General features: G+C 44.7%; 1 protein-coding gene across 1 annotated transcript in view; it reads left to right on the top strand.

The window, feature by feature from the left end:
* Positions 1–3,820, top strand: part of si:dkey-32e6.6 (extracellular matrix protein 2) — a 16,241-nt gene extending 12,421 nt beyond the window's left edge. The window contains exons 8-9 of the mRNA XM_048241566.1: positions 1,607–1,933; positions 3,536–3,820. Coding sequence (XP_048097523.1) covers positions 1,607–1,933; positions 3,536–3,737 — 529 coding nt within the window. The 3' untranslated portion in view covers positions 3,738–3,820. The remainder of the gene's footprint in view (positions 1–1,606; positions 1,934–3,535) is intronic.
* The last annotated feature ends 10,371 nt before the right edge of the window (positions 3,821–14,191 follow it).

The following is a 14,191-nucleotide window of genomic DNA, read 5'->3' as shown; positions in this document are numbered from 1 at the left end:
TGCAATGCATTATTTCAGAATTGCTGTATTGCAATATTATTATATTGTTATATATATTGCATATTGCATATATATTGTTATCATGGGCAAGGTATTGGGACAGTATGGATTTGTGAGTCACTCTGTGACTCCCAGCCCTAGGAGCACTTTGGTCTTATTCCTGAACGCGTTACTCAAAATAAGCCCTTGTATGATCCATCTTGGAGTGTTTGTGTGTGTGTGTGTGTGTGTGTGTGTGTGTACATTCCTTCCCAAGTGAGCACTCTCTGGCCTTTGCTCCTTGATTATTGGTTGAGAGTCCTGCAGCGCTTTGATGAGGCGGGAGTCAAGAGGAAGCGTCCCCTCTGTCCCGCTGTGACCAGTACTGTAAACTCACACCAGCTGCTTCTCTGCCCCCTTCACTGCCCTATCTACCCCCTGCCATTCCGACTCACTCATCCCTCTTACCCCCCCCCCCTCATCTTTGCAACCCCAGGGCTGAGTCTAGTGGTCTCATGACCTCACACAGACCCAGCGGTGTGAAAGTACAGTCCTTACCTCCAAGACCCACTGTATGCTTGCAATCATGACACATTCTCTTATTTGAATGTTCAAAACTCCCCTGCAGATGGGTTAACTCACTTAAGCCTGTACAGTATGACACCTTATTATATGGCTTATCACAGTCGCAAGTAGAACTCTCCATTGACTTCAATGGGATTTCCCAAAGTTCTACCGGTCATTATTTTCGTCTAAGGACCTCTAAGTAATGACCGCTGTCAATGGGAACGGATTTTCATTCAAAAGTGGAGGCAGATGGTTGATCAGCTGTGTTCTAAAGAACGTTTGATTCAAGTTCAGCGTGTGTTGTGAACTATTTGTTTCTCAGCAAAAGCCACAACGAAACGGTAACAGGGTGAAGCAAGACCCCTCCGCTGGCGCGTCGATGTTTTCCCCAAAAATGACCGGTGTTCTATACATTATCCCTTACTTGTGACACTCAAAGGCCAGCTTTTCCTGATGACCTCTGTATAATAAGGGTGCAGACAAACCATATACTTGTAAGAGGTAATGCTAAACTAATGAACAGACTAAGATGATCAAGTCGCTCGCTCTGGCTTTATGTAATTACTTCACACTTTCTTGATCATCATTTAAGAAATTGTTCATTCAAAATTTCTGCAAAGATGTATTGATATGCCATCAAATTAGCTGGACTCTAAGATCCATGCATTTGATCAAGTTTATTTGGCAACATGAGTATCATAAATAAACAGAATCAGGCTGCCGGACTACTTTTTAGCTCAAATGTCACGATGTGACCTCACTGACTAAGTAGGGTAAATTTGTGGAAAATGAATCAATGTGGAAACCCATTTCTTACCTAGAGCATTTCATAGGGGACTGAAGGTGGTGGGATAAAGTATCAGGTGGAGAGTTTCCCTGCAATTCAGCAGTGAAAAGTCCATTTAATGTTTCCTTATTTTCATGACCATGCTCTACAGACCTTGGGAAATGATTATGCAGTAATTTATTGCAATATTAAAACAGTCTCTCTCCTCTCTTACTTTTCTCCCCCTCTTATACATTCCCTCCTTCTCTCTCTCCCTCCCCTGAAACCCTGCAGTAAACTGGAGGCCCTGGACCTGTCCAACAACCAGTTCTCCCTGGTGCCCAGCAACCTCCCCACAGCCCTGCGGCAGCTCTCCCTGCAGCACAACCACATCGACACCGTGCCCGACTACGTCCTGAGCCATCTCGTCCCGGGCCTGCTGTCGCTGCGCCTGTCCCACAACCGCATCCGTAACGAAGGGCTGAAGGGCCCATCATTCCGCGGTGCTTACCGGACGCTGACAGAGCTGCTGCTGGACAACAACGAGCTGGAGATCGTCCCGCGCTGTATGCGCGTCTTCCGCCAGCTGCAGCTCCTGCGCCTTGACCACAACCGCATCAAGTGAGTAGAGTGGGCAGTAGGCCTGTTCAACCCCCTCCATGCTGCTCAGCATATCTGTGGTATATATTACATTATTATACACATACATGACATTATATAAAACATATATTATTACGTTATTACACATACATAACATTATATAAAACATATATTATTATACTATTACATTATTATACACATTTATTATACGGCTCTTCACAATGCAAGTAGAATGCTCCATTGACTTGAATGGGATTTCCGAAAAGTTCTAGCGGTCATTATTTCTTGGGAAAGGACCTCTGAAAACAAGAATGATCCGCTGTCAATGGCAACGGAGTTTTCGCTTTGGAATTTCATTCAAAAGTGAAAGCAGACGGTTGATCAGCTGTGTTCTAAAGAATGTTTGATTCAAGTTCAGCGTGTGTTGCGAACTATTTGTTTCTCAGCAAAAGCCACGACGAATCGGTAACAAATAAGTGTAAAGAGACATTACATGGAGTTTATTTTTTCGTTTTGGCAAGTAGCATTATAATAAGCGGGATAATGTATGAGACGCCCGGTCATTATGGAAAATAAGTCCCTTCAGGGCGAAACAAGACCCCTCGGCTGGCGTTGGGGGGATCGGTTAAGCTGTCGGACTTTTTTCCCATAATGACCGGGCGTTCTATACATTATCCCTTACACATGACATTATATAAAACATATATTACTATACTACTATTCATGACATTATATAAAATATATTACTACACAACTGGAGTCGCTGCACTCTGTGTGCATGTAGCCTACATGGGAGCTCATGGACATGCCCCCAGTGTGTAGCGCTGTAGCGGCCTGGCTGCGTTAGCTGCTGGCTGCGTTAGCTAGCTAATGCCGATTGTTTTCGGGTTTTTTTCCTACCGTTTTTCCTTTCCTACTTTCCTTCCTACCTACTCGGTGACTTTGAGAAACAGAGATCTATGTGAAAACTCGCCGAATTTCTCCTTTAATAAATGTATAATTTATAACTGGGCCATCTCATATTCTGCCTTTTCTGTCGTTCTTAATAAGTTAGGTAGGCTGGCCGACTTTATTTGTCTAAAAAGCAAAAACAAAAAACGGCACGCTTTAAAACTTGACAGAAAAGTGCTTATTTTCAACTACACTGCCAATGTTTTGTTTTCATTCATCCAAGATCTTCATTCAGATCCTAACTCAAATCTTTCATGGTTGTTTCTGTTGTTTGTTTTCATAATCTTGGTCCATCTGTGTTTCATATTTTTCCTTTGTACTTGAATACTGTTCTATCCTTATCGTTCATGCAGTATGTAGGCTAACTGTGGCACGACATCATATCCTGTCTTAGATGCGGGTGAACGGTGCGGCCTCAAAAACTCCAGACAAATTAAACCTCTGAGGGTTTCCCTTGGCTGCCTGCCAGATTCTTTGCAGACACACTGCAATAACCTTTACTGTATAACAATAAATCTCTATGACAGCCAATTAGCCCATTCTAAACAAAAATACAGCTCTTAACAAGCCCATCAACCATTTTCACTCAATGATGTCAGCGGCTGGCGGTGAAGAGTCCTGTTCATACTCTGACTACCTCTCGGCTTTCTTTTGGTGTCTCTTCTTTTGTAGAGTTGTCCCCAGGTTTTCTCTGTGCCTACGCCAAAGGAGGAAGAGCTCTCCTCTCGCCTCTCTGCACCTAGAGCACAATCAGATCGACACGCAGAGGATGCACCCCGCCGCCCTCACCTGTATGGACAGCTCCAGCAGCGTTACCCTGGAGCCCCAAGGCTCCTCGGGCACGCTGGACGGGGCGGAGAGCACCCTGTCCTGAGCTCTGGGCCCTGAGTCCTGAGTATGGCGCCCATGTAGTAGTGTGATGTGGCCAGATGTGCATCATATTAACTCAGATTCACCATGGTGAGTGAGTGCTGGAGTGGCATCTGGTTCTGTGAGACTCAAACCTGCTCTCACTCACCCCTCCCTTCATCACACTAAAAATCTCTTCTTTTCTTTTCCTTTTCCATCTATTCTCTTTTCTTTTCTTCTCTCTATCTTCCACTCCATTTTGTTCTTTTCTCCTCTTTCCCTCGTCCTCTTGTGTTTTCTCCTGCTAATGTTACTTGCAGTGCTTCTTTCTCTCCTTTCTTCCTCCTTCTCTATTCCTCTGCTCCTCTCTCCAATGTGTTCTCCCCACTTCTCTCATTTTGCTTCTTCAATCACTTCATCTTTTCTCATCTCCTCCTCTCTCCTTTCCTCCCTTCTTTCTCTTTTCTTGTGATCTCTCTCCGGTTCACCTTTCCGTGCCCTCGTTTCATTCCAACAAGCTTACACTTTATCAGTCATCTTATGTGACTTACTGTGGCCTTTTTGCTTCAGCACGGCTCATAGTCTTTTTGGCTTCTGCTGAATCCCTCTCTGTTCTTGTGTGAGTCAATCTGGAGCCTCTCTCTCCCTCTCCCTTTCTCTCTCTTCCTGTGTTAGCCATTTCTCAAATTCTAAAGTTGAATTTAGCCACGCTGCCAAGCATTGTGTCTATCTAATGTTTACAGTCATGCTGTTTCTAACATTGTACCTCATATCATTTCTGTTAAGGTTCTAATGTGCTGTGCTATTGCAATAGTATGTTTTGTATTGTATGGCATGCAGATAATTGAAATAACAGCAGCAGTTTTAAGTACTATAACCAATAAGATTTTTTAATAATATGAATTTGTGTATTGTCCTCTAAAACAGCCCTAATATGAGACCAACTGTATGCAGCTTTGTCTGGACAGGGCAAATGATTGAATGAACACCATTCTTGTCTTACCACGTGTCTTGTCTCTCTGTGTAGTCAGCACTCTGCTCTGAGGTCCTGGTGTATGTGGAGGCTTGCAAAATGTGTTAAATAAGCTGTGAGAGCTTTGACGAAACCTTCCTGACATTTTCAGTCTTCTATTTTACTGCCTTCAGGCGTGAAGGCCCACAGTCACGCGGTTAAAAAGGCCAAACGCATGAAAATTGAGAGGTAATGAGACAGAACTTATATGCAGTGATGTCTCGTGCACTTGCAAGCACAGCACCGGCACGACCGTGGCTGAGTATAGGCTCTCCTCCTCAGGCAAAGCATATTTTATTTTAATTAGCCATGTATAAAAATGTTCGCCTCTCTTATTTGTGCGGAAAGCAAACATGAGCTACATTACGCGCCGCCCCCCGTCCACCTCCTCTGCCTTCCTCCTGCCACCCCTCTCTGTTCTCACTCAGGCCCCAGATTGCTTCAAGATGGCCTCTGTGCCACCATGTACCCTTCATCAAAATGTAGGGCTCCCGACCAACCATCACTGCACCCTACTGCTACCTTATACCCTTCATTAAAATAAGTCATAAACCCAAGCAATGTATGTTCTATACTATAACATTTTTTAAAGATGTATAAAAAAGCAACTCATGGAAACCCATACTATTCCCTATATTTTCAACTTTACTGTGTGTGTGTGTGTGTGTGTGTGTGTGTGTGTGTGTGATACTAGAGCAGGATGGTGTGTGTTCAGGGTGGGTGGGTGTTGGCAACATGGTAACCCCTGCTGTTCCCTATATTTTCAACTTTACTGTGTGTGTGTGTGTGTGTGTGTGTGTGTGTGTGTGTGTGTGTGTGTGTGTGTGTGTGTGTGTGTGTGCATGCATGTGTGTGTGTGTGTGCATGTGTGTTTTTATGGTTCCCCCCTTCAAAATCAATCCTCAGTGATTTCAATGCCAACTCCCTAGCTACTGTAGCACTGCTAATTTATAGGCTTCCCTCACTGATGGAAGTACAGTGTTTAATTGTCCTCTGTCCGGGCCAGTTAAATTAATGCACTGTCTGTGACCCCAGGACCTCTCAGTGCTTTGGAGGCCCCTAGATAGATAGATAGATAGATAGATAGATAGATACTTTATTGATCCCCAGGGGAAATTCAAGGTCTCAGTAGCATACAGACAACACAAACACATTCTTTAACAGCAGAAAGAGTAATTAAAGTATATAATATAAAAACACAACTAAGCAATAAGGACAGTAGAAGATAAAGAATATGCTAAATATACTAAAATACAAATTATACTAACTAACACTTAATCTAAATCAATTATAAAAACAGTATGCACATAGTGGTGATTAATCAATCAGAGGCACTTGCAATGACTGAGGCAGGGACTGCCCCCTCTGGCCCCGTGACCCTCGCATGTCCCGGGCATGAGGAGCTTCCACAGGGGGGCCCCTTGGCTTGGCATGGGGCAGGTGAAATACTGAATGATGTCACACAGGTGGTATTGATGACCACACACACGTTACGCAACCTCAGGAAGGCGTTTGTCAGGGGCAGCAGAATGGCTGCTGTGGGAATAGAGCTCCACTTAGCACCCGTTTTGTGGTCTGAGGAGGTGGAGGTTTGACATGCGTCCCTATGGCGATGACATGAGAAGTATGCTGTGTGTATGTTAGCAGTGTGAGAGAGTGTGTGTGTGTGTGTGTGTGTGTGTGTGTGTGTGTGTGTGTGTGTGTAGGCTGCATAGATTGAACTGTATTTGTGCAAAAGTATACTGTATGTGTGTGCAAGAATGTATGTGTTTGTGTAAGCATATAAATATTTGTATTTGTGCACATGCAAATGTGTGAATCTGTGTGTGGGGTGTAAGTATTAGGTTTTTACTCAAAAGCAGATGTGTGTGTGTTTGTGTGTGTGTGTGTGTGTTTGTGTGTGTGTGTGTGTGTGTGTGTGTGTGTGTGTGTGTGTGTGTGTATGTGAGGTGTAACTGAGCTGGCTGCTTCACTGGCAGAATACAATGCCAGTGTTCTTATGGTCCCTCAGCTCCATGAGCAGCAGGGGAACGGGGGGAGAAAATAAATACTCTCACACTGGTGGAGCCCTGGAACAGAGCTAGGAGTCGGCAAACTCTCTCTTCCCTTTCTCTCCATCTTCCCTCTCTTCCCTCTCTTCTCTCTTCCCTTTCTCTCCATCTTCCCTCTCTTCTCTCTTCCCTTTCTGTCCATCTTCCCTCTCTTCCCTCTCCATCTTCCCTCTCTTCTCTTTTCCCTTTCCATCTTCCATCTTTCTCTTTCTCCATCTTCTCTCTTTTCCCCCTTCCCTCTCCATCTTCCCTTTCTCCATCTTCCCTCTCTTCCTTTCCCTCTCCATCTTCCCTCTCTTCCCTTTTCCCTCTCTCCATCTTCCCTCTCTTCTCTTTTCCCTCTCTCTTCTTTTCCCTCTCTTCCATCTTCCCTCTCTTCTCTTTTCCCTCTCTTCTTTTCCCTCTCTCCATCTTCCCTCTCTCCATCTTCCCTCTCTTCTCTCTTCCCTTTCTCTCCATCTTCCCTCTCTTCATCTTCCCTTTCTCTCCATCTTCCCTCTCTTCTCTCTTCCCTCTCTCCATCTTCCCTCTCTTCCCTCTTCCCTCTCTCCATCTTCCATCTCTTCTCTCTTCCCTTTCTCTCCATCTTCCCTCTCTTCTCTCTTCCCTTTCTCTCCATCTTACCTCTTCTCTCTTCCCTCTCTCTCATCTTCCCTCTCTTCTTTCCATCTTCCCTCTCTTCTCTCTATCTTCCCTCTCTTCTCTCTTCTCTTGAGGGCCACTGTCACTAAACCTGGGTGTCCTGCCAACCACGTTGACTGAGTTCTTCACTAGATGTTCTGTTTTCTTCTGTCCATTTCTTTTTTCATCTCTTTCTCCCTCCTCCTTTTTTTGGCGGCATTCTGGAGACATTACAATACTCCATTATTGCCTCCTCAAGGGAATGACAAATGTGGTTCTGTTTAGCAGCCTGATATCTGCCCACTATTATTTGAATCTCAAAAGTATTTACATGACAGAGTTTGCAAGAACAGACTTGAAGCACTGGACCTCTGTGAAATAGGCCTGCGGGAGATGATGGTGAAGGATTTCAGAGGCCACCGGGTGGTTTAAAGAGCCTGAGTCACTGTATATCGGTCACAGACACTAGTTCTAGTTTGTCTATGCTCTTCACTTTCCTTCCCTTTCCCGTGTAAACTGCCGTCTCTCCAGGAGTCTCTTGTCTCTTCTCTCCTCGTCGTGGTCTTGTTTTTCATATGTTTCTATTTAATACCCGCATTTTAAATCCCCTGTGATCTGTCGTTTGTTCAGGATTTCCTTAATCTTCTGCAGTGTGCTCCCACTGTGGGGTTTCATAAATCACCTCTCAAAGTCCCCCTGTCCCATACCGCTCTCTCTTTCTCTCCCTCTCTCTCTCTTTCTCTATCACTCTCTCATGTTCCTCCTCACTCTCTGCTCATGCTGGTTTAATTACTCAATAAGCCAGGGCCTCTCCTCTCCTCTCTTCACAGAACAAAACGCTCTTTTATTCAGGATCTGATGCTCTTCCAATAGTTGAGATTCCCAATAATCCTGCAGCGGTTTTCAAGGCCTCTTTCCTAGATGGGCACACAAATCTACTCTCCCCTCTTCCCTCTCTCCTAGTCCAACCCTCCCCATAACCCTTCACTGCCCACCCACCACCACCACCACCACCCACGTGCTGCCGCCAAAACACCCCCCTTCTGGTGCTCAACGGACCACACATTCCTCCGTCCACTTCCCAGCCTCCACACCCCCCATCCCTCTCACCACACCGGTGTGTCCATGCCAGGGCCCCTGGCTCAGTTCCAGTGTGTACTTTGGCTCTGGCCTCACCGTGCTGTGTGACCCCACAGGGCTACCATAGCCACAGAGTCACAGAGGCAGAGCCCATTAGAGTATCGATCCGCCACAGCGGACACGTCAGCCCCTGTCCAGTGGCATAGTATTGTGTTGCACACTTTGGAAATGCTGACTAACTGCCCCGCAGCTCACGAAAACAAGGAACAGTTGTTGGTTCATCGATAGCTGGCAGGGCTGCAAGCATCACATCGGACCCGTGTAGAACAGAAGAGACTTAGCAAAGCTTATTGCAGTTAAGGCGCAGACATGAATATCAAGGACACCAAAATAACTCTTAATACAGTTTAATAGACTTTCACAGTACAAGAAACTTACACCACAAACTTTAGGCTCCTTTAAAGAAGCCCTATGCAAGTCTGGTTATTCCTTCGCTGTTTCTGGGTTTTTGCCTGATTTGGGCTTGCATTTTTCACGACATAGCTCCCCCTGCAGCCGGTAGCAAGTGACTGCTTCGCTAAACCCCCACTAGCTAGCGAGCTAGCCATCAAGAAACCAAGCTAAACACATACAGGGCTCACAATAAAACGGTCAAGCAAACACATTGTTCAAGAGACTATCAAACCACATTACAAAAACGAAGTTCACCCAAGGATAGGCTACTTACAATTTCAACAGCAACAAAGCCAAGTCAGAGTCCGTTTTGCAGTCTTCTTAGATACTACAATCTGACTAGATTTTCGAGGCCTTCCGCTGAGTAACATCCGGATTTCTTCGGTCCGGGACCAGAAAGTTGCATATTCGGTTTTTTCCGTGGAGAAGCACTAGGGGGAGACGAAGCACCCACCAAACGACCCAAAAAGTGTTGTAGAACCATCAGAACGACTCTCAACCTGCATAATTAAGGTAATTTTTGCTAAAATTGTTGCATAGGGCTTCTTTAATATCGTGTTGAGTTGCACATGGACCAACTTCTAGTTCTGACATTGGACCTTACTGACTCTTTTATGGTGTTGAAGTTATTCATTCTACATAAAACTCAACAGATTTTTCATTTTTTATGTACATTAAATTTGTATTTCAATAAACAGCAGCATGTTTTTTCTTTGTCTGTGCCTTGGCAGCAGTGGGTGTTTCTGCAGAGTGTTTCTGTTATTTCCCTTTCCCTGTCTGACAGATGATCCATGGAGATTTACATCCTGAGCTACATTTACCCATCCTCAGCCAGACCCATAGCTTGTAATTTCGCAATGGTTGGGGGTAATCAGCATATATGTATATGCGATGTGTGCGGTTTGTCCTTCAACAGGGATGTATTCAGCTCCACGATCTCATGGATGGGAGACAGAGGAAGTTCAGAGGACTGCAGGACTCTTGGCTGACATGGCTTTTGATGCTTTTAGGAGGAAGTGTAGTACACTGCACATCTAGATTCCCATACAGTCACACGATCAGTAGAGCGGTAGCCTCGGATTCCCCCCTAAAATAGGAATTCTATTCTAAGGTCAAAGGTCATCTGTCGGGGGCCGCTAAAGCGCTGGAAATCTCCCGGTAATATCTAGTGTCCTTATCTGCCCCTGCGCACAATAAGCAGATGTGCAAGCTCTCTGAAGTAATAGTGATTATATGTAGGAATTACCTAAAACATTAATGCTGACATATCAAAAAGGATGATATGAATAATGCCACCCTGGTTAAACTTGAAAAGTTTGAAATGATTGTGTACAAGACACACCCACTTACACACACACACACACACACACACACGTACACACAACTACACACACAATTGGTCATACATGATCTCTGTCATAGTCATCTGTCTGTCAAGTCATATATTTATATTATAAAACTGCTGCCCTGCATTAGCCTAGAAATCTAGACGCGCCCCTAGCGGCAGATTACATTTGCTGCCAGGGCTAGTCTAGCAACTCTCCGTTGGCTTGTGAGCTCCAGAAATCGAAACTCAATCAGGCCAATGAAATCGTGTATAGAGTCGTTAGGTGGGCTTAACATAATGATTGATGGAGAGTTTGGCTTGAATTCCCTGCTACTTGAAAACAAATAAGATGGATGTTGCTGTTGGCGAACAGTGTGACACGAGTTAAGCTTTTATTAAGTTGGCAAACGTTTGAACTAGCCAACTAGCTCGCTGGTGGGAAGCGATGGGACTCATAGCGCTGCCGCTGTCCTATTGCGTGCAGAGAGAATTTGAAAGACAACTGATTATCCCGCCCCTCGGACTGAGCACTGCGAACGGTGAGTGCCCAGACCAGGGATGGATTACTGCACGGGCCTACCGGGCCCAGGCCCATGGGCCCAAGGGGTCAGGGGGCCCTGAAGCCCAGGCCTTTGCATTGAATCATTGCCTCAATATCAACAAATCAGGATGTAGGCTATGAATATGATTGAATTTAGTATCGGCCATCCCCAAAATGCACCAGAATACAGGAAATCACATCAAACAAATTAAAAAATTTCTGGGGGAGGACCCCCAAACCCCCCCTCCCACATATACCACAATAAGTGGGGGGCCCTTAATACATCTGGGCCCAGGGGCCCGAAAGTTCATAATCCGCCCATGGCCCAGACCCTACATTTGAATGTGGGTCTGGCTCGTCAGGCTAGCCCTGCATGTACGTACATGTATATTCTGGGCCCTGGTCAATCTGACATGCTATACTGTAGTTACATACATGCTGGTAGACCATATAGGAATTTACACACCCAGATGGTCAGATATGTGAGGCACGTCCATTTATATGCCCTAAAGTCACAACATAATCTGGACAAGTTCCTTCGAAATTGCTGCTCTAAGTGTTTTTTCCTCCGCTGGCCCTGGTTACAGTATGTACTTTGGCAACACGCTGCGCTAGCTCCCTCCCCATCACACATGTAATGACATGTTGTCCCGGCTGCTCCTCGCCTCCCACCAGACTGCACACCACATGTGGTGCAACTCTGATTTCGTATAATTGTGTGGTGATCTCCAGGTTAAGAGCATCATTGTCTACGCAATCTAGCTTGTCATGTTCACAGTTCCACACAAACATCTTTTTTTGGATGTGTGAGTTTTAGAACAGTTCGGCACCACCAGAGGAATTTTAGCAACCTAGAGAAGAGAAGAGAAGAGAAGAGAAGAAGAGAATGCTCTCCTTTCATTCTTTAAATCTTCCAGTTTCATCTCCAGCTCTGATTATTTTACTGACAGACGAAGGGAGCTCTGAGGATAAGAGTGTGTTTGTGTTTTGGGGAGAGGAGATCTGTATTATCCTTCATATCCTCTTTGGTCTTTGAACACAAACGCTCCTTCCTCTTCCTCGGCACTCGCTTTCAGCCTGCTGGCGCTTTGTACTGTACATGTGGCAGAGCATACTGGCACAGACAGCAAGCTGTGTGTCTCTACCTGCCTTCCCCTGTATCAGCAGTAGTCACACACACGCAAAAACACACACACACACACACATTCACACAGGTACACACACATGCAAAAGAAGACTGGCACTCCAATAGGAGCCTGAAAATACAATTAAAGGCTGATTATCAGATTAAAACGGACAACTCCAAATTCATCACGTCATTAACATCACTCCATGATATCTATCAGGCAGTCACACGGTACTCACCGGTCTCCCTTAACAACCACCCAGCGTGATACCCCTGCTGATGAACCATCATCTTGTACTTGAGCAAGAAGCCGCAAAACCACAGATCCCACTCCCTCCACCTCTCATGGAGTGAGTGGTGTACTTCAAAAGACGCCAGGCCGGCTCCCTCGGGCTGCACTGCCCTGCTCTCTGTCTGTTTTCACCCGGCGACAGCCACTTCCTGTGTTTGTTATTGGTGGAGGCGGTTGGGGTGGGTTGGTTCGAGGGCCCAAAACCCCTCTGAGCAGCCAACATACACAGAGCATAACACTGGAGAGTTCAGTACCACGGGTAGGGCACCACCCGGGCATTCCACACCGTCACACTCGAGCAGTCGGGGAACAGTAGGGGATAAGAGACAGAGAGAGCAAGAGTAAAAATAAAGAATAATGAGAATAACAACAACAGTCAAACTAACACTAACAAACAGGAGCGAGTGAACATTCAAAGTGTCTTGAATTGTTGAGAACTAAAATTGTTGATGTTGATCGAAGTTCTGCACATACTCTCCTGTAGGTCATATTTTTTGTTCATTTTAGGAGACACCCTGAAGACAGCTTCTGGCTGCAGTCATCACCACACAGGAGAAGGAGAGAAGACATCTCATCAGTGAGAAGATGGAAATGAAAACATAGACCATCTGAAATACTATGTTCTCGGGGAGATAAGATCTGCAATGTTCTCTATCTGTCAATGTACCTTTCCTCAGATGTACCTGAGGGACCGAGCACATGTCAGAAACCAGCTGCTGTTGCCACCCAGGTGAAGTCTTTGTTGCCGAGGGTAAGTTTCAAAAACAAGCCTCAAGAATGCTGAACTCTTACCCCAAGAGCAGTTCAAATTTTAGCAACAACAACAAAAAAAAAGGTTTGTCGGGAGTTCTTAGAAAAGTGTGAAATCAAAACCCACAACAAAGTTTCTTTAAAGGTTCATATTTTGACCACTGTGGCTACATGTGGTATCATGTACCCATGGATGGGAAAGTCATGAATTATGAAATTCATAGAGTCTGAGTCTGAGTCCTAAGAAACAATGGTACTATTCAGTTGCTTCAGTGAATTATTATAAAGATAATTATAATTTGATGTCACACAAATACCATAGAGTCCACACTATTTGTTTTACCATCCCTGCTCATTACAAAGTGTCAAATGTTACTATTCCTTCAAATATAGCATGTGTTTATTTATAAATGCTGTCGGCTGAATAACGGCTTCAGTTTTGTCAGTAAGCACCCTCAGGTAAATTTATGTTTTCTTCTTTTCACACACATTTAAAAAACACACACACACACACACGCACACATTCACACTAACACACTGAGTCATACAGACACAAGCGTGCACACCTGCACACAGTTACACACACACACACACACTGTAGTCAGAAAATGGGAGCTGGCAGTGAGGAATATTACATGTAAATTAAACTAGAGTAGAATAATATTGCAGCAGCCAAAGGCAAATCAGAAGCAGATTTGAGAAATATATCATTTTGATGAGCACCAGAGAGCCTCAGATTAGGACCTGCCTGCACACTACAATCAGCTCATATAAAACCAAGATGTCAGCCATGACAAGCAACTTTTAATGGTAATGCTGAGTCTCAATTATGATATCACCCATATTGTGTCACAGGAAGCAGCAGAGCTCTCCAAGTCAAATTGTAAATCTGAACCTAATTTTAGTGTATTGTTGCATTGCTGCATGTGTGTGTGTGTACAGTATGTGTGTGTGTGTTTTATCTCACTCACTCTCTTTCTCCTAAGTGTGTGTGTGTGCATGTATGTGTTTTATCTCATTCTCACTCTTTCTCTTGTATGTGTGTGTGTGTGTGTGTGTGTGTGTGTGTGTGTGTGTGTGTGTGTGAGTGCCTGTGTGTGTGAATAAATCGCAGCATATAATTTTCTCTTTTGGCTAATGCAAAAAGATAACTGTTTTATCTCACTAACTCTCTTTCTCCTGAGTGTTTGTGTGTGTGTGTGCATGTATGTGTTTTATCTCATTCT

The sequence above is a fragment of the Alosa alosa genome, chromosome 4, assembly GCF_017589495.1.
Source record: "Alosa alosa isolate M-15738 ecotype Scorff River chromosome 4, AALO_Geno_1.1, whole genome shotgun sequence".
NCBI lineage: Eukaryota > Metazoa > Chordata > Actinopteri > Clupeiformes > Clupeidae > Alosa > Alosa alosa.
This window is presented reverse-complemented; position numbering and strand designations above follow the sequence as displayed.